The 21,451-nt window shown below is 66.2% G+C and overlaps 1 protein-coding gene across 1 annotated transcript; it reads left to right on the top strand.

Annotated features, from left to right (window-relative positions):
• Nucleotides 1-6,262: 6,262 nt before the first annotated feature.
• On the top strand, nt 6,263-21,438 carry CAMTA2 (calmodulin binding transcription activator 2). The gene is given in 24 exon segments (XM_075135125.1): nt 6,263-6,355; nt 7,258-7,349; nt 7,426-7,526; nt 8,883-8,950; nt 9,061-9,196; nt 9,947-10,018; nt 10,111-10,264; nt 10,363-10,506; nt 11,921-12,645; nt 12,734-12,854; nt 12,953-13,090; nt 13,666-13,790; nt 14,377-14,594; nt 15,428-15,506; nt 15,753-15,993; nt 16,965-17,098; nt 17,209-17,293; nt 17,296-17,416; nt 18,309-18,510; nt 18,604-18,675; nt 18,806-18,826; nt 19,605-19,801; nt 20,705-20,779; nt 21,030-21,438. Coding segments are annotated over 23 exon segments (3,324 nt in total). The 5' UTR covers nt 6,263-6,355; nt 7,258-7,318; the 3' UTR covers nt 21,094-21,438.
• Nucleotides 21,439-21,451: the final 13 nt, after the last annotated feature.

Below are 21,451 nucleotides of genomic sequence, written 5' to 3'. Positions count from 1 at the left end.
CCCCACACTTCCCCCCTATTGTCTCTCCTTTTCCCCTCACACTTTTCCCGCCTTTTTTTTTTTTTTCCCCACACTTCCCCTCACATTTTCCCCTGAGATGTTTCCCCCCCTTTTCTCCCCTCACACTTTTCCCTCCATTTTCCCTTCGCACTTTTCCCCCCATTCTTTCTCTTTTCTCCTCACGGTTTTTCTCCATTTTTCCTCCCTTTTGCCCCTCACACTTTTCCCTCCTTTTCCCTTCTTTTCTCCTCACACTTACCCCTTTTCCCTCCTTTTTTCCTCACGCTTTTGCCTCCCTTTCCCTCCTTTTCTCCTCACACTTTATCCCCATTTCCCCACAGTTTCTCCTCGCACTTTTCCCTCCCTTTCCCCTCACGCTTTTCCCTCCCTTTCCCCTCACGCTTTTCCCTCCCTTTCCCCTCACGCTTTTCCCTCCCTTTCCCCTCCTTTTCTCCTCAAACTTTATCCCCATTTCCTCGCTCTTTTCCCCTCACGCTCTTTTCCCCTCACGCTCTTTTCCCCTCACGCTCTTTTCCCCTCACGCTCTTTTCCCCTCACGCTCTTTTCCCCCCCATTTTCCCTCCTTTTCTCCTCGCGCTTCCCCCCCATTTTCCTGTCACACTTTGCCTCCATTTCCCCCTCAAGGTTTTCCCACCCTTTTCTCCTCACACTTCCCCTCACACTTTTCCCTCTGATTACCCAATTTTCCCCTCACGCTTTTCCCTCATTCCCCTCCTTTTCTCCCCACACTTTTCCCCATTTTCCCCTCAGGTTTTTCCCTCCATTTCCCTCCCTTTCCATTTCCCTCACTCTTTTACCCCATTTTCCCTCCTCCTACCCCTCACGCTTCCCCCCATTTCCCCCCTTTTCTCCTCACACTTTCCCCATTCTCCCCCTTTTTCCCCATTCTCCCCCTTTTTCCCCATTCTCCCCCTTTTTCCCCTCCTGGTTTTCCCTCCTTTTCTCTGCACTGATTTTTTCCATTTTCCCTCCCTTTTGCCTCTCATGCTTTTCACTCCTTTTCTGCTCACGCTTTTCCCTCCCTTTCCCCTCCTTTTCTCCTCACGCTTTATCCCCATTTCCCCGCATTTTCCCCTCATGCTTTTCCCTCCTTTCCCCCCATTTTCCCTCACACATTTCCCCCCATTCTTTCCCTTTTTCACTCACACTTTTCCCCATTTTTTCCTCAGGCTTTTCCCTCCTTTTCCATTTCCCCTCACACTACTTTTCCCCCCATTTTCCTCACATTTTCCCTCCTTTTCTCCTCACGCTTCCCCCCCATTTTCCTGTCACACTTTGCCTCGATTTCCACCCTTTTCTCCTCACACTTCCCCTCACACTTTTCCCTCTGATTACACAATTTTCCCCTCACGCTTTTCCCTCAATCCCCCCCTTTTCTCCCCACACTTTTCCCCATTTTCCCCTCAGGTTTTTCCCTCCATTTCCCTCCCTTTCCCCTCACTTTTCCCCCCTTTTCCCTCCTTTTACCCCTCACGCTTCCCCCCCCCCCATTTCCCCCCCTTTTCTCCTCACACTTTCCCCATTTTCCCCTCAGGTTTTCCCCTCCTTTTCCATTTCCCCTCACACTTTTTCCCCATTCTCCCTCTTTTCTCCTCCCGGTTTTCCCTCCTTTTCTCCTCATGGATTTTTCTCCATTTTCCCTCCCTTTTGCCCCTCATCCTTTTCCTTCCTTTCCCCTTCTTTTCTCCTCACGCTTCTCCCCATTTCCCTCCCTTTTCCCCTCACGCTTTTCCCTCCCTTTTCCCCTCACGCTTTTCCCTCCCTTTTCCCCTCACGCTTTTCCCTCCCTTTCCCACCATTTCCCCTCACGCTTTTCCCTCCCTTTCCCACCATTTTCCCTCACGTATTTCCCCTCCTTTCCCCCTCACACCTTTCCTCCTTTCCCCTCCCTTTTCCCTTCTTTTCTCACCTCACGGTTTTTCCCCCCTTTCCCTCCTTTTCTCCTCACGGTTTTCCTCCATTTTCCCTCCCTTTTCCCTCACTTCACACTTTTCCTCTCAGGTTTTTCCCTCCTTTTCCCCTCACGCTCCCCCCCTTTCTCCTCCCGCGTTTCCCCTCGCGTTTCCCCCATTTCCCTCACCTTTTCCCCTCACAATTTCCCCCTTTCCCCCCCCACACCCCCATTTCCCCCCGTCCCCTCCCCGCAGCGCCCAGGACCACGACATGGAGGACGAGCCCCGGGCGGCCCTCGGCCCCTTCGCCAGGTACGGCCCCAAAACGGCCCCAAAACGGCCCCAAAACGGCCCCAAAACGGCCCCAAAACGGCCCCAAAATGGCCTGGTCCCCCCCCCCCCGCCATTAACGACACCCACAGACCACGGCGCAGCTGCAGGTGCCCCTTGCACAGCGCTAACGACCCGCAGCTAATTAATATCTGAATGTAATACTGTCCATGAGCAACACCTTCATCAGTGTCCATTATATACGTATATATTGATGTATATATTGATCCCCGTTACGCTGATATCTTGTTTTGTAAGGAAATTGCATCAGCGATAGGGGAACGGCCCCTCGCTACGCTGCTAAATTATGGGTGCAATTAACATATTGATATTAATTATATAAATATTGATTATATGGATAGGTTGGGTTAGACTTGCGGTTATTTATGTAATTGACAAATTAGCATTAGTTATAAATATTTATTATATTCATAGGTTTGGACAGATATAAAATTATAATTGATATATGAGTAGTGATTATATAAGTGATGATTATATTAATTATCTTAATGTTAGTTACACCAGTATAGGTTACATTGATGGGTTCGGGTAGACATGCAATTATTGATGTAATTGTTGTGTGATATTAATTATATGGACGATATCGATAGCCCTAGGTAGATATAAAATCACTGATATAATTGATATATTGATGTTAATTATACACACGTTAATTATATCGATAGAGATAAAGCCATAAATCAATAGTTAGGCCGACCGATACAAATACAGGGATCGATACAAACCGATAATAAGATTACATCGATAGATAAATAGATGTAAGAGCGTGGGGGCGGCGGGCGGGCCTTCATCCCCCTCCTCTTCCTCTGCAGCGGGGCGGCCCCCGCCCCCCGAACGGCCCCAAAAGCCGCGGAAATTGCCCCAAAAGCCGCGGAAACGGCCGCGGGGTGGGGGCTGAAAAGAATTAATAATAATTGAATAATTAATCGTTATTACAGATAACGAGGCACCCGAACACCGCCGGGGCCGGGGAGCGGTGGGATGGGGTTATAGGGCACCCCGAATCCCCCTATAGCTCCCCAAACCCCCCTGTACATCCCCAAATCCATTTATATGTCTCCAAATCACCCTATACATCCCCAAATCCTCCTGTACCTCCCCAAATCTGCCTATATGTCCCCAAATCCTCTCATACATCCCCAAATCCTCCTGTATATCCTCAAATCCACCTATACGTCCCCAAATCCATTCATACGTCTCCAAATCCCCTTATAGCTCCCCAAATCTGCCTGTATTCCCCAAATCCTCCTATAACTCCCCGAAATATACATTTATATGTTTCCATATCTATTTATACATATATACAAATCTGCCTGTACGTCCCCAAATCCCTCTATAGATCCCCCAATCCATTTATATGCTCCCAAATCCTCCTGTACGTCCCCAAATCCATTTATATGTCTCCAAATCCCCCTATAGCTCCTCAAATCCCCCATACGTTCCCAAATCTCCTTTATGTCCCCAAATCCTTCTGTAACTCCCCAAATCCATTTATGTCTCCATATCCATTTATGCGTCCCCAAATCCCCCTATACCTCCCCAAATCCATTTATACCTCCCCAAATCCTCCTATATGTCCCCAAATCCATTTATACCTCCCCAAATCCCCCTATATGTCCCCAAATCCATTTATACCTCCCCAAATCCCCCTATATGTCCCCAAATCCATTTATACCTCCCCAAATCCCCCTATATGTCCCCAAATCCATTTATACCTCCCCAAATCTGCCTATATGTCCCCAAATCTGCCTATATGTCCCCAAATCCATTTATACCTCCCCGAATCCCCCTATATGTCCCCAAATCCCCCTATATGTCCCCAAATCCGCCTATATGTCCCCAAATCCATTTATACCTCCCCAAATCCGCCTATATGTCCCCAAATCCATTTATACCTCCCCAAATCCCCCTATATGTCCCCAAATCCATTTATACCTCCCCAAATCCCCCTATATGTCCCCAAATCCGCCTATATGTCCCCAAATCCATTTATACCTCCCCAAATCCCCCTATATGTCCCCAAATCCATTTGTACCTCCCCAAATCCCCCTATATGTCCCCAAATCCATTTGTACCTCCCCAAATCCCCCTATATGTCCCCAAATCCCCCTATATGTCCCCAAATCCATTTGTACCTCCCCAAATCCCCCTATATGTCCCCAAATCCATTTGTACCTCCCCAAATCCCCCTATATGTCCCCAAATCCATTTGTACCTCCCCAAATCCCCCTATATGTCCCCAAATCCATTTGTACCTCCCCAAATCCATTTATACCTCCCCAAATCCCCCTATACCTCCCCAAATCCCCCTATACCTCCCCAAATCCCCCTATATGTAGCCACATTCATTTATACCTCCCCAAACCCCCCACAGTCCCCCCGCTAACGCCCCTCTCCCCCCCGCCCAGGCAATCCCGCACCATCCGCCGCGATGCCGCCGCCGCCACGCCCGGCTCCGGAGCCTCGTCAGCGCCGGGCGCGTCAGGCGCCGCTAACGAAGGGGGGCGTCGAGTCGCGGCCGCGCCCGCCCGCCCCGCCAGCCCTCGCCGGGCAGGCGGCCGCCGCCAGGCCTCCCCTCCGCTGGGGTTTCCCGCCACGGCGCCATCTTTTTTCCCAAATCTGCTGGGTTTCTCCCCAAATTTCCCCTCCCCGGGGGGTCGCCCGCAGCCCCCCGGGGCCCCGCCCTCGCCGCTGCCCTCGCCGCGGTCGCTCTGCGGCCGCCGCCGCTGCCGCCCCCCGCGCGGCGGCACCCCCGCCGTCCGCGCCCACCTGCGGGAGCTGAAGCGGCGCCTGGCCGGGTGAGGCGCGGGTTTTGGGGTGAAAACGGGCGGGTTTGGGGGGGCTGGTGTGTTTTGGGGGTGACCCCCCCCCTCCCTTCTCTCTGCCCCACCCAGGGTGATGCGCCGGGCGGGGGGCGGGGACTCCCAGGTGAGCCCCGCCCCCCGCAGCCCCCCTGGGGCGGGGCCCGGGGGAGCCCCGCCCCCGCTGTGGGGGCTGGGGGGCTGCCGGGGGTGACGGCTGGCGTGTCGCCGCGTGTCGCCGCGTGTCACCACGTGTCACCATGTGTCACCGCGGCATTAAAGACGGTGACTCCGCCCCACGGCTCCGCGGTTTGTGCCACCCCCTATAGGGCCCCATAGTGACCTCATATGGGCCCTATAGTGACCCCCTATAGTGACCTCATATGGGCCCCATAGTGACCCCCTATAGTACCCTATAGTCACCTCGTGTGGGCCCCATAGTGACCCCCTATAGGGCCCCATAGTGACCTCATATGGGCCCTATAGCAACCCCCTATATGGTGCCCTATGGCAACCCCATATAGTGCCCCATAGTGATCTCATATGGGCCCTATAGCGACCCCCTATAGTGACCTCATACAGGCCCCATAGCGACCCTATATAGTGCCCTATGGCAACCCCTTATAGTGCCCCATAGTGACCTCATATGGGCTCTATAGCAACCCCCTATAGTGCCCCATAGTGACCTCACATGGGCCCCATAGTGACCCCCTATGGTGCCCTATAGCCAGCTCCTACGGGCCCTATAGTGAACCTATATAGTGCCCCATAGTCACTTCCTATGGTGCCCTGTAGCGTCCTATAGCGGCCTCATAACCACTTCATATAGTGCCCTATAGCTTCCTCATAAGAGCTACCTCGTAGAATCGCCATAACCACCTCCTATAGGGGCCTACAGCTACTTCCTACAGTGCCCTATAGCTGCCTCATCTGGGCCCCAGAGTGAGCTCGTATAGTGCCCTACAGCTGCCTCGTACGGGCCCCATAGTGACCCCCTACAGTGCCCTGTCGTCACCTCCTATAGTGCCCTATAGCTTCCTCCTGCCTATAGCCGGGCGGGAGCCGGCCCGGGATGGCCCCGCCCACCCACCCCCGACTCCGCCCGTCCACCCTCAGCCCCGCCCATTTCCCCGCCCACTCCGCGCCTGTCCCCGCCCCTCCCTCCGTGCGCGCTGAGGTCACGCGCCGGCGGCGCTGTCAGCGCTGGCCCCCGGCGGGGCGGGAAGATGGCGGCCGGCGGCGGGGGCGGAGGCGGCGGCGGAGGCGGCGGCGGCCTCCCATTGCCGGCAGGTGGGGCCGGGGCGGGGAGGGGGGGCGGGGACGGGGGGGCCGTGGGGCGGGGATGGGGGGGGCGTGGGGTGCCATGGGGCGGGGGTGTGGGGGGCCATAGGGTGAGAATGTGGGGGGTCACGGGGTGGGGATGTGGTGGGCCATAGGGCGGGGGTGTGGGGGGTCGTGGGGTGGGGGTCTTGGGGTTGTGGGGTGGGGGTGTGGGGTGCCATAGGGTGGGGTTGTGGGGGGTCATGGGGCGGGGATGTGGGGTGTCATAGAGTGAGGATGTGGGGGGTCATCGGGCGGGGGCGTGGGGCGCCATGGGGCGGGGATGTGGGGGGCCACAGGGTGAGAATGTGGGGGGTCATGGGGCGGGGATGTGGGTTGCCATAGGGTGAGAATGTGGGGAGTCGTGGGACGGGGATGTGGGGTGCCATAGGGTGAGAATGTGGGGGGTCAGGGGGCGGGGATGTGGGGGGCCATAGGGTGAGAATGTGGGGGGTCATGGGGCGGGGATGTGGGGGGCCATAGGGTGGGGATGTGGGGTGTCACGGGGTGGGGGTCTTGGCATTGCGGGGCAGGAACGTGGGGTGCCATGGGGTGGGGTTGTGGGGGGCAGGGGGCTGGGATGTGGGGTGCCGTAGGGTGTTGGGGAGGGGGGATGTGGGGTGTCATGGAGCAGGGGGATGTGTGGGGTGGGGTTGTGGGGGGCCGTGGGGCAGGGATGTGGGGGGCCGAAGGGCAGGGTGCGGAGGGTGGGGTGCTGGGAGTTGCCAGGCCTGAGCCGTGGGTCACCCCCACAAGGGACGTCCCCATGGCGTCCCCATGCCCGGGCCACCGTCCCCCCCCCCCCCATCACCCACCTGGGGGGGGGACAGGGACACTGGGGGGGGTGACCCCCGGTGACACCCCCCCCCCAGGTGCGAGCCCTTCCTCCGCGCCCCTCGGGGAGCTCTGAGGGCCCCGCGCCGCCCCCCCGCCATGAGCAGCAAGGAACCCACCGAGGTCTCTGGTAAGGGGGGGGGACACACGGGGGAGGGGACACATGGGGGGGTGACACGGGGGGGACACTCACCCCTCCCCCGCAGAGAGGAGCCACCTGAAGGTTTTCCTGCCCCGGAAGCTGGTGGAGTGTTTGCCCAAATGCCCCGTCCTGCCCAAGGAGCAGCTGCGCTGGAACACCAACGAGGTGAGGGGGGGACACTGGGGACACTGGGGACACTGGGGACACGGCGGGGGGACGGGGGGAGGCCGGGGACGGTGGGGACATGGGGATGGGGCATGGGGGGACTGGGCGGTGGGGACATGGGGGACGGTGGGGGACGGGCACGGGGACACAGTGGGACATGGGGAGGGTGGGGGGACAGGGCGGTGGGGACATGGGGACAGTGAGGGGACAGGGTGATGGGGACACGGGGACATGGGGACAGTGGAGGGACAGGGTGATGGGGACACGGGGACTTGGGGACAGTGGGGGGACAGGGTGATGGGGACACGGGGACACGGGGACAGTGGGGGGACAGGGTGATGGGGACACGGGGACACGGGGACAGTGGGGGGACAGGGTGATGGGGACACAGGGACTTGGGGACAGTGGGGGGACAGGGTGATGGGGACACAGGGACATGGGGACAGTGAGGGGACAGGGTGATGGGGACACGGGGACATGGGGACAGTGAGGGGACAGGGTGATGGGGACACGGGGACACGGGGACAGTGGGGGGACAGGGTGATGGGGACACGGGGACACGGGGACAGTGAGGGGACAGGGTGTTGGGGACACGGGGACACGGGGACAGTGGGGGGACAGGGTGTGGGGACACAGGGACATGGGGACAGTGGGGGGACAGGGTGTGGGGACACGGGGACATGGGGACAGTGGGGGGACAGGGTGATGGGGACACAGGGACATGGGGACAGTGGGGGGACAGGGTGATGGGGACACGGGGACACGGGGACAGTGGGGGGACGGGGTGATGGGGACACGGGGACATGGGGACAGTGGGGGGACGGGGTGATGGGGACACGGGGACACGGGGACAGTGGGGGGACAGGGTGATGGGGACACGGGGACATGGGGACAGTGGAGGGACAGGGTGATGGGGACACGGGGACTTGGGGACAGTGAGGGGACAGGGTGATGGGGACACGGGGACATGGGGACAGTGGGGGGACAGGGTGATGGGGACACAGGGACAGTGAGGGGACAGGGTGATGGGGACACAGGGACATGGGGACAGTGGAGGGACAGGGTGATGGGGACACGGGGACATGGGGACAATGGGGGGACAGGGTGATGGGGACACAGGGACTTGGGGACAGTGGAGGGACAGGGTGTTGGGGACACGGGGGACACGGCAGTGGGGGCATGGGGACATTGGGGACACAAGGGGACAAGGTGGCTGAGGCAGGGGACAGCAGGGGAATGGATCATTGGGGACAGCGTGACCACAGGGGGGCAACAGTGTGACAGCAGGGGTGACACGGGAGGTGACAGCGTGACACGGGGGGGTCACCTCACCCCTTCCCCCCCCCACCCCCCCAGGAAATCGCCTCCTATCTCATCACCTTCGAGAAACACGACGAGTGGCTCTCCTGCTCCCCCAAGACCAGGTGGGGCGGCCGTGGGTCGCCGTGGGGCAGCCGTGGGTCACCGTGGGTCGCCGTGGGGCAGCCGTGGGTCGCCGTGGGGGGGTGCTGCCCCCCCCGACCCCCATTTCCAGGCCGCAGAACGGCTCCGTCATCCTCTACAACCGGAAGAAGGTGAAGTACCGCAAGGACGGCTACTGCTGGAAGAAGCGCAAGGACGGCAAGACCACCCGCGAGGACCACATGAAGCTGAAGGTGCAGGGGGTGGAGGTAGGAGGCGGGGGGGGCCCCCCCAAAAACCACCAACCCCCCCCCAAAATTACCTGACTCCCCTCAGAAACCTGCCCCCGCCCTCGGGTACAGCAAGGGGGGGAGCGGGGAGGGGGCGATGGGGGAGCCCTGACTGGGGATGGGGGAGGATGGGGAACCCCAAGGGGGGGGTTGGGGGTGCTGAGGACCCCCAAGGTGGGGGTTGGGGGTGCTGGGGATCCCTGGGGTGTGGTTTGGGGGTGCTGGGGGTCACCAAGGGAGGGTTTGGGGGTGCTGGGGACCCCCAGAGGGTGGTTTAGGGGATGTCAGGACCCCCCAAAAGGGGATCTAGTGATGTTGGGGACCCCCAGGGAGAGTTTGGGGGTGCTGAAGACCCCCAAGAAGGAATCTAGTGGTGCTGGGAACCCCCAAGGGAGGGTTTGGGGGTGCTGGGGACCCCCCAGGGGATGATTTGGGGGTGCTGGGGACCCCCAGGGGTTGGTTTGGGGGTGCTGGGGACCCTTGCCTGGGTCCATGGGTTTGTTGGGGACCCCCAAAGTGGGGTTTGGGGGTGTTGGGGACCCCCCAAGGAGTGGTTTGGGGGTGTCAGAACCCCCAAGGGGATGTTTGGTGGTGCTGGGGACCCCAAGGGGGAAGTTTGGGGTGTCAGCACCCCCAGGGGATGGGGCGGGGGCGTGAGGACCCCCAAGGGATGGTTTGGGGGTGTCAGTTTGGGGGTGTCCCCCCCCCCCAGCCCGCCTCTCCCCGCAGTGCCTCTACGGCTGCTACGTCCACTCCTCCATCGTCCCCACCTTCCACCGCCGCTGCTACTGGCTGCTGCAGGTAACGGGGGGCCCCAGCCCACGCCGGGGGGGTCCCCTAAACCCCCTCAGCCCCCAAAAAAACCCCTCAAGCATCCCCCCCCCCCCCCCCAGAACCCCGATATCGTCCTGGTTCACTACCTGAACGTCCCGGCCATGGAGGAGTGCGGCCGCCCCTGCGGCCCCCCCCTCTGCGCCGCCGCCGCCGACCCCCGCGAGTGGCTCAAGTGGTCGCAGGAGGAGCTCGTCGCCCAGCTCCGCCCCATGTGTAAGTGGGGTTGGGTTTTTTGGGGGGGGCGGGTACACCCCAAAAAAAAAAAAACCCTTTTCTTACTTAATTTGCCCCCCCCCCCCGCCCCGCCGCAGTTCACGGGGTGAAGTGGGGCTGCGGGAACGGGGGGGGGGCCCCGGCCGGGCTCTCGCTGGAGCAGCTGGTGCAGCACGTCCTGGAGAGCCACCACGCGCGGCCGCCCCCCCGCACCCACGCCTGCCTCTGCGCCGGGGGGCTGGGTGAGGCGGGGCCCCTCCTCGGGACGCCCCCGGGACCCCCCGAACCCCCTGGGAGCCCCCGAACCCCCTGGGACCCCCCGAACCCCCTGGGAGCCCCGAACGCCCTGGGAGCCCGCGAACCCCCTGGGACACCCTGAACCCCCTGGGAGCCCCCGAACCGCCCTGGGAGCCCCTGAACCCTCTGGGACCCCCCCGAACCCCCTGGGAGCCCCCGAACCCCCTGGGAGCCCCTGAACCCCCTGGGACCCCCCGAACCGCCCTGGGAGCCCCCGAACCCCCTGGGAGCCCCCAAACCCCCTGGGAGCCCCTGAACCCCCTGGGACCCCCCGAACCGCCCTGGGAGCCCCTGAACCCCCTGGGAGCCCCTGAACCCCCTGGGACCCCCCGAACCGCCCTGGGAGCCGCCGAACCCCCTGGGAGCCCCCGAACCGCCCTGGGAGCCGCCGAACCCCCTGGGAGCCCCTGAACGCCCTGGAACCCCCAGAACCCCCTGGGAGCCCCCGAACCGCCCTGGGAGCCGCCGAACCCCCTGGGAGCCCCTGAACCCCCTGGGAGCCCCCGAACCGCCCTGGGACCCCCCGAACGCCCTGGGACCCCCTGAACGCCCTGGAACCCCCAGAACCCCCTGGGAGCCCCCGAACCCCCCGGGACCCCCTGAACCCCCCGGGACCCCCCGAACCGCCCGGGACCCCTTGAACCCCCTGGGAGCCCCCGAACCCCCTGGGAGCCCCCGAACCGCCCTGGGAGCCCCTGAACCCCTCTGAGACCCTACTGAACCCCCTCGGGAACCCCCAGGAGCCCTTCAGGACCCCCCTGGGATCCCCCGGGACACCCCCTGAACCTCGCCGGGACCCCCCAAATACCCCAGGACCCCCTGAACCTCCCTGGGATCCACCAAACCCCCTGGGACCCCCTGAGCACAGCATGGGGACCCCTGGGACCCCCCTGAACTCCCCTCAGGACCCCTCTGACCCGCCCTGGGACCCCCTGCACCCCCCTGAGACCCTGAACCCCCCCGGGATCCCCCTGGGACCCCCTGAACCCTCCTGAGACCCCCCCCGGGACCCCCCAAATCCCCCTGGGACCCCTCTGAACACCCTTGGGACCCCCCGAACACCCTTGGGACCCCCCAAATCCCCTGGGGACCCTCCCAGGCAGCCCTGGCACACCCTGGGACCGCCCCCTGGGACCCCCCCCAAACCCTCAGGGACCCCCCAAACCTCCTAGTACCCCCCCCGGGACCCCCCTTGAACCCCCAGGACCACCCCAAGACCCCAAAAGTCCCCCCCCATCCCCACTAGCACCCCTCTGGAGACCCCCAAATCCCTCAGGGACCCCCATCCCCACCAGCAGCCCCCCCCAAACCCCCCGGGACCCCCCATCTTCCCCCCCTAACACACCCCCCCCCCCACAGGCACCCCGGGCCACAAGTGCGGCAGCACCAAACACCGCATCATCTCCCCCAAAGTGGAGCGGGGGGGCGGGGGGCGGGGGGCGGCCGAGCCCCCCAAAATCGCCCCCTCCTCCCCCGACACCACCCAACCCTCCCCAGGCCTGGGGGGAGCCCCCCCCGAAACCCCCCCTACTTTTCCCCCGGGATTCCCTCTTTTGGTAGTAACCAATTTAGGGGGGGCGGCTCCGGGAGGCCCCGAAAACCCCCTGGGTCTGACCCCCAGCCAACACCTGGTGACCCCCGAAAGTTCCTGCCCCACGGCGCTGCCCCACGGCGCCGTGGGGCTGCCCCACACCGCCCCCCCCCCCGCCTTCGACCCCGATTGTTTCCTCAACAGCCCCCGCCGGGGGCAAACCTACGGCTGCGAGGCTGAAGCCCCCCCCGGCGCCCCCCCCCCGGCCCCCCCAAAATTAGGGGGGGCTGAGGAGGAGGAAGAGGAAGAGGAAGAAGAGGGGGGGGCGGCGGCGGCACCACCCCAGCCCCCCCAGGGCACCCAGCCCCCCTTCGCCCTCCCTTTCCCCGAACTGCTAGCGGGTGACGGTGGGGTCCCCCCCACCCCACTCGGGGTCCCCCCCACCCCACGCGAGCCCCCCCCCACCCCACGCACCCCCCCCTCCCCTCCCGCCCCCCCCGCCGAGCCGCCGGTGGCCATCACCGACTTCTCCCCGGAGTGGTCCTACCCCGAGGTAAGCCCCCCACCCCCCCCATACCCCCCCCTCCCCACGCGTGGGGGGGCCCACGGGTGACACCCCCCCACTCTTTTATTTCACCCAGGGTGGGGTGAAGGTGTTGATCACGGGACCGTGGGGCGCCGGCGCCTACAGCTGCCTCTTCGACCGGGTGTCGGTACCGGCCGCCCTGGTCCAACCGGGCGTCCTGCGCTGCTACTGTCCCCGTGAGTGTCACCCGTGGGGTGTGGGGGTCACCCACTGGTGTCCCCGCGGTGGCTGACACCCACACCCCCCCCCCCCCCCAAAAAAAAAAACCAAAAAGCCCACGAGGCGGGCGTGGCCGCCCTGCGCGTCGCCTGCCCCCCCCGGCTCCTCTCGGCCGCCGCCCCCTTCGAGTACCGGGCGCGGGGGGGGGCGACGGGCCCCCCCGGATCCCAGCTGGACTGGCTGTCCCTCGACGGTGAGTGGGGACCCCCAAATGTCACCTCCCCCCCCCCCCCAGCACCCCAAAAGTGTCCTCGCCCTCATGTGGGGCGATGCCTGGATCCCTGGGTCCCTTGTGGGGGGGGGCACCCCAAAATGGCCCCCACCCTCATGGGGTGACACCTGGATCCCTGGGTCCCTTTTTGGGGGGGGGTACCCCAAAGTGGCCCCCACCCTCATGGGGTGACACCTGGATCCCTGGGTCCCTTTTTGGGGGGGGGCACCCCAAAATGGCCCCCACCCTCATGGGGTGACACCTGGATCCCAGGGTCCCTTTTTTGGGGGGGGTACCCCAAAGTGGCCCCCACCCTCATGGGGTGACACCCGGATCCCTGGGTCCCTTTTATGGGGGGGGGGCACCCCAAAATGGCCCCCACCCTCATGGGGTGACACCTGGATCCCAGGGTCCCTTTTTGGGGGGGGCACCCCAAAGTGGCCCCCACGCTAATGTGGGGTGACACCTGGATCCCTGGGTCCCTTTTATGGGGGGGGGGCACCCCAAACTGCCCCCACCCCCACGTGGGGTGACACCGTTTTGGGGTCCCCCCCCAGAGGCCCAGTTCCGTCTGTCCATCCTGGAGCGGCTGGAGCAGCTGGAGACTCGGCTGGGGGCCCTCGCCCCCCCCGCGCCCCTCCCCCCGCCGCGGGGGGCCCCCCCGGAGACCCCCCCGGAGCAGGTGAGGCCCCGCCCGCATGTCCCCGGTGTCCCCCAGTGTCCCCAGTGTCCCCAGTGTCCCCCAGTGTCCCCCAGTGTCCCCTGATGTCGCCGCTGTCCCCCAATGTCCCCTGGTGTCCCCTCATGTCCCACATGTTCCTTGAATCCCCCTGGTGGCTCCTGTCCCCCCCACTGTCCCCTGCTGTCCCCTGATGTCCCCTGCTATCCCCGGTGTCCCCTGATGTCCCCACTGTCCCCTGCTGTCCCCTGCTGTCCCCTGACATCCCCGGTGTCCCCTGATGTCCCCACTGTCCCCTGAGGTCCCCCCTGTGTCCCTTGAAATCCCCTGGTGTCCCTTGACGTCTTTATTGTCACCCTGATGTCCCTGGTGTCGCCTGACGTCCCCTGATGTCCCCCATGTCCCTTGGTGTCCCCTGATGTCCCCACTGTCACCTGACATCCCTCGTGTCCCTTGAAATCCTCTGGTGTCCCCTGATGTCCCCAATGTCCCCCGTGTCCCCTGGTGTCCCTTGATGTCCCCCGCGTCCCCTGCCACCCCCTATGCCCCTGGTGTCCCCCGGCGTCCCCTGACGTCCCCACGGGGACAGGGGCCGGGGTCCTCCTTCGAGGCGCGGGTGGTGGCCGTCTGCGAGGCCATGATGGCACGGCCGGGCTGGCCGGGGACGTCGGGGACATCGTCGGGGACATCGGGGACGTCGTCGGGGACGGCGCTGGCCCACGGGGCCACCTTCCGCGGGATGACGCTGCTGCACCTGGCGGCCGCCCAGGGCTACGCCGGCCTGGTGGAGGCCCTGCGGCGCTGGCGGTGAGGGGGACGCTTGGGGACGCTTGGGGACACTTTGGGGACACTTTGGGACACCTTGGGGACACTTGGGGACACTTTGGGGACACTTTGGGGACGCTTGGGGATACCTTGGGGACAGAGATGGGGACATGGTGGAGGCCCTGCGGCACTGGCGGTGAGGGGGACGCTTGGGGACACTTTGGGGACACCTTGGGGACACTTTGGGGACACTTTGGGGATGCCTGGGGGCACTTGGGGACACTTTGGGCACACTTGGGGACACCTTGGGGACCCTTGGGGACAGGGATGGGGACATGGTGGAGGCCCTGCGGCGCTGGCGGTGAGGGGGACGCTTGGGGACACTTTGGGGACACCTTGGGGACACTTTGGGGACACTTTGGGGATGCCTGGGGGCACTTGGGGACACTTTGGGCACACTTGGGGACACCTTGGGGACCCTTGGGGACAGGGATGGGGACATGGTGGAGGCCCTGCGGCGCTGGCGGTGAGTGGGGATGCTTGGGGACACTTGGGGACACCTTGGGGACACTTGGGGACAGGGATGGGGACAGGGACTGCTTGGGGACAGGGACGAGAATGGGACAGGGATGGGGACCCCCACCAGGACCCATCCCCAAGGGGGGGGGAGGTGACACCCCAGGACCCTGTCCCCAAGCGGGGGGGAGGTGACACCCCAGGACCCTGTCCCTAAGGGGGGGAGGTGACACCCCAGGACCCTGTCCCCAAGCGGGGGGGAGGTGACACCCCAGGACCCTGTCCCTAAGGGGGGGAGGTGACACCCGAGGACTGTCCCCGAGGGGGGGGAGGTGACACCCCGGGCCGTGTCCCCGCAGGGCGCTGGCGGCCGACAGCCTGGAGCTGGAGCAGGAGGTCGACCCCCTCAACGTGGACCATTTCTCCTGCACCCCCCTGGTGAGGGGGACGAGGGGACAACGGGGACACGACGGGGACAATGGGGACAGCGGGGACAGGGTGGGGACAAGGGGGCAGGGTGGGGACATGGGACAGGGGCAACAGCGGGGACGCATCAAGGGTGCGGGGTGGTGGCTCGGGTAGGGCTGGGGGTACGGGGGGGGTGGCATCTTGGGGACAAAAGGGACCCTTGGGGACAAAGGGACCCTTGGGGACAAAGGGGACCGAGTGCCACCGCGTCCCCAGATGTGGGCGTGCGCCCTGGGTCACCGGGAGGCGGCGGAGCGGCTGTGCCGCTGGGACCGGCGGGCGCTGGCCGTCCCCGACAGCCTGGGGCGGCTGCCGCTGGGGCTGGCCCGCGCCCGCGGCCACCTGGCCCTTGTCACCCGCCTGGAGGAGCTACAGCCGCAGCTGTCACCCGCGTCCCCACGCTGTCACCTCCCCGGCCTGCGCGTCCCCTCCCCGCTCTCCGCCAGCCCTGACACAGGTACGGCACCGGGTCCCCTCCCCGCTCCTTGTCACCGTCACCCCGGTGCGGTCGCTGTCACCGGGTCCCCTCCCCGCTCCTTGTCACCGTCACCCCGGTGCGGTCGCTGTCACCGGGTCCCCTCCCCGCTCCTTGTCACCGTCACCCCGCTGCGGTCGCTGTCACCGGGTCCCCTCCCCGCTCCTTGTCACCGTCACCCCGCTGCGGTCACTGTCACCGGGTCCCCTCCCCGCTCCTTGTCACCGTCACCCCGGTGCGGTCGCTGTCACCGGGTCCCCTCCCCGCTCTTGGTCACCCTGACACTGCCACCATGTCCCCACGTCCCCCCAGATCCTCCCTGTGTCCCCCCCAAGGTGTCACCGGTCCCCTCCAGCCTGTCCCCAAGTCCCCCCCCATGTCCCCTGGCCCCCCCCCAGCCTCTTTGTGTCCCCCTTCCCCCTGCCAAATGTCCCCAAGCCCCCCCCCACGTCCCTTGTCCCCCCCAACATGTCCCCAGGTGTCCCCTGTCCCCTCCCCAGCCCCCCCGTCCTCACCCCCCCCCCCGGGACTAAAGCCACCCCCGTGTCCCCCCCTGTCCCCCGTGTCCCCCCTTGTCCCCCCCAGCCTCTTTGTGTCCCCTTTCCCCCTGCCAAATGTCCCCAAGCCCCCCCCATGTCCCCTGTCCCCCCCCAGCCTCTTTGTGTCCCCTTTTCCCCCGCCAAATGTCCCCAAGTCCCCCCCCATGTCCCCTGTCCCCCCCAGTTTCTTTGTGTCCCCTTTTCCCCTGCCAAATGTCCCCAAGCCCCCCCCATGTCCCCTGTCCCCCCCAGCCTCTTTGTGTCCCCTTTTCCCCCGCCAGATGTCCCCAAGCCCCCCCATGTCCCCCGTCCCCCCCCAACATGTCCCCAGGTGTCCCCTGTCCCCTCCCCACCCCCCGCGTCCTCCCCCGCACTAAAGCCACCCCCGTGTCCCCCCTGTCCCCGTGTCCCCAGGGCTGAGCACGGCCAGCAGCCTCTCCTCCCCCTCGGGGCTCTCGGAGGGTCCCGCCTCCGTCCCCCTGCCCCCCGGCCCCCCCAGCCCCCCCGAGGACGACGACGCCCCTGCCCCGCCCGCCGACGCCCTGCAGGTAACGGAGGGGGGGGGGGACCCCCCTCAAATTGGGGACCCCCTCAAATTGGGGAGGGGAGGCTTTGTGGGGAGGGGACACCCCGTTGTCACCTGTGTGTCCCCCCCCAGGCGGAGGTGGTGACACTGGCCCGGCAGATCATCGAGGCCACGCCCGAACGCATCAAACAGGAGGCGCCGGGGGGCCCCCGGGGACACTGGGGACACTGGGGACAGCGGGGACAGCGGGGACAGCGGGGACAGCGGGGCTGAGCGCGGCCATGGCCTGGCTGGCCACCTACCTGGAGAGCGTCGACCGCCCCCCCGCGCCCCCCCACAGGTACCCCCCGCTTTTGGGGGACCCCCGGATCCCTGGGGGGGCCTTGGGGTACCCCCGTGTCCCTGGGGGGGGGGGGGGGGGCCTTGTGGGCTGGGGCACCCCGATATCGCCGGGGGGGTTCCCCACCCCCTGTGACACCCCAATATCCCATTGGGGGGGTCCCCATGTCCTCTGGCACCCCAATATCGCTGGGGGGGGTTCCCCACACCCTGTGACACCCCAATATTGCTGGGGGTCCCCCCACACCCTGTGACACCCCAATATCCCTGGGGGGGGTCCCCCACATCCTCTGGCACCCCAATATCCGGGGGGGGTCCCCACATCCTGTGACACCCCAATATCCCTGGGGGGGTCCCCCACGTCCTCTGACACCCCAATATCCGGGGGGGGGTCTCTCACACCCTGTGACACCCCAATAACCCCATGGGGGGGTCCTCCACATCCTGTGACACCCCAATATCCCTGGGGGGGGGTCCCCATGTCCTCTGATGCCCCAATATCCCCTTGGGGGGGTCCCCCACACCCTGTGACACCCCGATATCCCTGTGGGGGGGTCCCCCATGTCCTCTGACACCCCAATATCCCCTTGGGGGGATCCCCCACACCCTCTGACACCCCAATATCCCCTGGGGGGGATCCCCCACACCCTCTGACGCCCCAATATCCCCTTGGGGGGATCCCCCACGCCCTCTGACACCCCAATATCCCCTTGGGGGGGTCCCCCACACCCTCTGACACCCCAATATCGCCTGGGGGGGTCCCCCATGTCCTCTGACGCCCCAATATCCCCTTGGGGGGGTCCCCCACACCCTCTGACACCCCAATATCCTTGAGGGGGGAGGGGAGGGGTGCCAGGCCTCACACCCTGACCCCCCCCCCCCCCCTTCCCCAGAGCGGAGGCGCCATCCCGGGGGTCCCCGGGGGTCCCCGACCGGCCGCCCCCCCCCTCGGCGGCCGGCTGGGCCGAGTTCCTCAACGCCTCGGGGGGGGCGCGGGGGGAGGGCGCCGTCGCCCTCCTCACCCTCTCCGACCAGGAGCAGCACGAGCTCTACGAGGCCGCCCGCCTCGTCCAGGGCGCCTTCCGCAAGTACCGGGTGCGTCGCCCGCCCAGGGACCCCCAAACCCCCCCCGGGACCCCCCACTGCGGCGCTGACCCCCCCAAAATCCTTCTACCCCCCCCCCCCCAGGGCCGGCGGCTGAAGGAGCAGCAGGAGATGGCGGCCGCCGTCATCCAGCGCTGCTACCGCAAGTATAAGCAGGTAACGGGGGGCGGGGGCACCCCAAAACCCCTCAGGACCCCCCCGGGACCCCCCTACACCCCCCGGGACCCCCCCACACCCCCTGGGACCCCCCCCCAGCCCTTAACCCCCTCTCTCTCTGCCCCACAAGCTGACCTGGATTGCTCTGAAGGTAACGGGGTCCCCCCCCGGGGGGTGCTGGGGTGGGGGCACCCAGATGTTGGGGGGTCCGGACACGGGGTCCCCGCGGGGCACCCGGACACGGGGGTCCCTGCGTGGGGGTGTCGGGTGCTGGGACACGGGGTCCCCGCGGGGCACCCGGACGCGGGGTCCCTGCCTGGGGGTGTCGGGTGCTGGGACACGGGGTCCCCGCGGGGCACCCGGACACGGGGTCCCTGCGCGGGGGTGTCGGGTGCTCGGACGCGGGTCCCCGCGGGGCACCCGGACACGGGGGTCCCTGCGTGGGGGTGTCGGGTGCTGGGACACGGGGTCCCCGCGGGGCACCCGGACGCGGGGTCCCTGCCTGGGGGTGTCGGGTGCTGGGACACGGGGTCCCCGCGGGGCACCCGGACATGGGGGTCCCTGCCTGGGGGTGTCGGGTGCTGGGACACGGGGTCCCCGCGGGGCACCCGGACACGGGGGTCCCTGCCTGGGGGTGTCGGGTGCTGGGACACGGGGTCCCCGCGGGGCACCCGGACATGGGGGGTCCCTGCCTGGGGGTGTCGGGTGCTGGGACATGGGGTCCCCGCGGGGCACCCGGACACGGGGGTCCCTGCCTGGGGGTGTCGGGTGCTGGGACACGGGGTCCCCGCGGGGCACCCGGACACGGGGTCCCTGCGTGGGGGTGTCGGGTGCTGGGACACGGGGTCCCCGCGAGTCACCCAGACGCGGGGTCCCTGCCTGGGGGTGTCGGGCGGTGCCGCGGCGGGTGCTGATGGCGGCCCCCCCAGTTCGCGCTGTACCAGCGGATGACGCAGGCGGCCATCCTGATCCAGAGCAAGTTCCGCAGCTACGCCGAGCAGAAGCGGTTCCAGCGGCGGCGGCGCGCGGCCGTGCTCATCCAGCAGCGCTACCGCAGCCACCGCGAGCACCAGCGCATGCAGCAGGGCCCCCGCGCCCCCCCCGCCGGGCTGGCCCCCCGCCTCCGGTGGGTGCTCGGGGACTGGGACGTGGGGTGCTGGGGTGCTCGGGGACGGGGACGCGGGTGCTGGGGTGCTCGGGGACGGGGACGCGGGGTTCTGGGGTGCTCGGGGACGGGGACGCGGGTGCTGGGGTGCTCGGGGACTGGGGACACTGGGTGCTGGGGTGCTCGGGGACGGGGACGGGGACGCGGGTGCTGGGGTGCTCAGGGACTGGGGACACTGGGTTCTGGGGTGCTCGGGGATGGGGACGCGGGTGCTGGGGTGCTCGGGGACGGGGACGCGGGTGCTGGGGTGCTCGGGGACTGGGGACACTGGGTTCTGGGGTGCTCGGGGACGGGGACGCGGGGTTCTGGGGTGCTCGGGGACAGGGATGCGGGGTTCTGGGGTGCTCGGGGACTGGGGACACTGGGTGCTGGGGTGCTCGGGGACTGGGGACGCGGGTTCTGGGGTGCTCGGGGACTGGGGACGCAGGTGCTGGGGTGCTCGGGGACTGGGGACGCGGGTGCTGGGGTGCTCGGGGACGGGGACGCGGGGTGCTGGGGTGCTCGGGGACAGGGACGCGGGTGCTGGGTGCTCGGGGACGGGGATGCGGGTGCTGGGGTGCTCGGGGACTGGGGACGCGGGGTGCTGGGGTGCTCGGGGACTGGGGACGCGGGTGCTGGGGTGCTCGGGGACGGGGACGCGGGGTGCTGGGGTGCTCGGGGACGGGGACGCGGGGTGCTGGGGTGCTCGGGGACAGGGACGCGGGTGCTGGGGTGCTCGGGGACGGGGATGCGGGTGCTGGGGTGCTCGGGGACTGGGGACGCTGGGTGCTGGGGTGCTCGGGGACGGGGACGCGGGTGCTGGGGGTGCTTGGGGACAGGGGGTCCCTGGAAACAGGGGGGTCCTCACCCTCCCCTCCCCCGCAGGGGCACCTTCCTGACCATCAAGCAGGACCAGGCGGCCCGGAAGATCATGCGGTTCCTGCGGCGCTGCCGCCACCGGTGGGGGACACGGGGGGGGACACGGGGGGGGACACGAGTTGGGGGGCCACGGGGGGGGGGCACACGAGTAGGGGGGCCACGGGGGTGGGGAAATAAGGACATTGTGGGGGGACACGGAGAAGGGGGGATGTGGGGCTGGGGGGGGGTGGTGGAGACAGGTGACACGGGGGGAGGGGCCGGGGGTGTCCCCACGGAGCCTGACCCCCCCTCCCCACTCGTGTTCCCCCCCCCACTCGTGTTCTCGCCCCAGGATGGAGGAGCTGAAGCAGAGCAAGGAGGTGGACAGTTTACAGAAGCGGGGCCTGGCCTCGTGACACCCCCCCCCACGGGGGACCCAGGCGTCCGTGGGGGCTCCCCACGCCCCCCCACGGGGGACCCAGGCATCCGTGGGGGGCTCCACACCCCCCCCCACCCCCCCGAGGCTTTGCCTTATCTGCGGTGCCGAGCGCCCCCCACCCGCTGGCACCCGGACGCCTGGGTCCCCCGGGGGGCACTCGTGGGAGGGGAGGGAGGGGGGGCAGAGCCACCCCACGCCCCTCCCCCCACGCTCCTGTACCACTCGCGCCCCCCCCCCCCCCCCCCGCATGTCGTCCCCCCCACCCCGGGCCCCGCGTGGGCCCTTTGTACAAAGTTCCATTAAAAAGGAGAAAGCGGGAAGGAAAAAACGATGCG

Source organism: Calonectris borealis, chromosome 36, assembly GCF_964195595.1.
Source record: "Calonectris borealis chromosome 36, bCalBor7.hap1.2, whole genome shotgun sequence".
NCBI lineage: Eukaryota > Metazoa > Chordata > Aves > Procellariiformes > Procellariidae > Calonectris > Calonectris borealis.
This window is presented reverse-complemented; position numbering and strand designations above follow the sequence as displayed.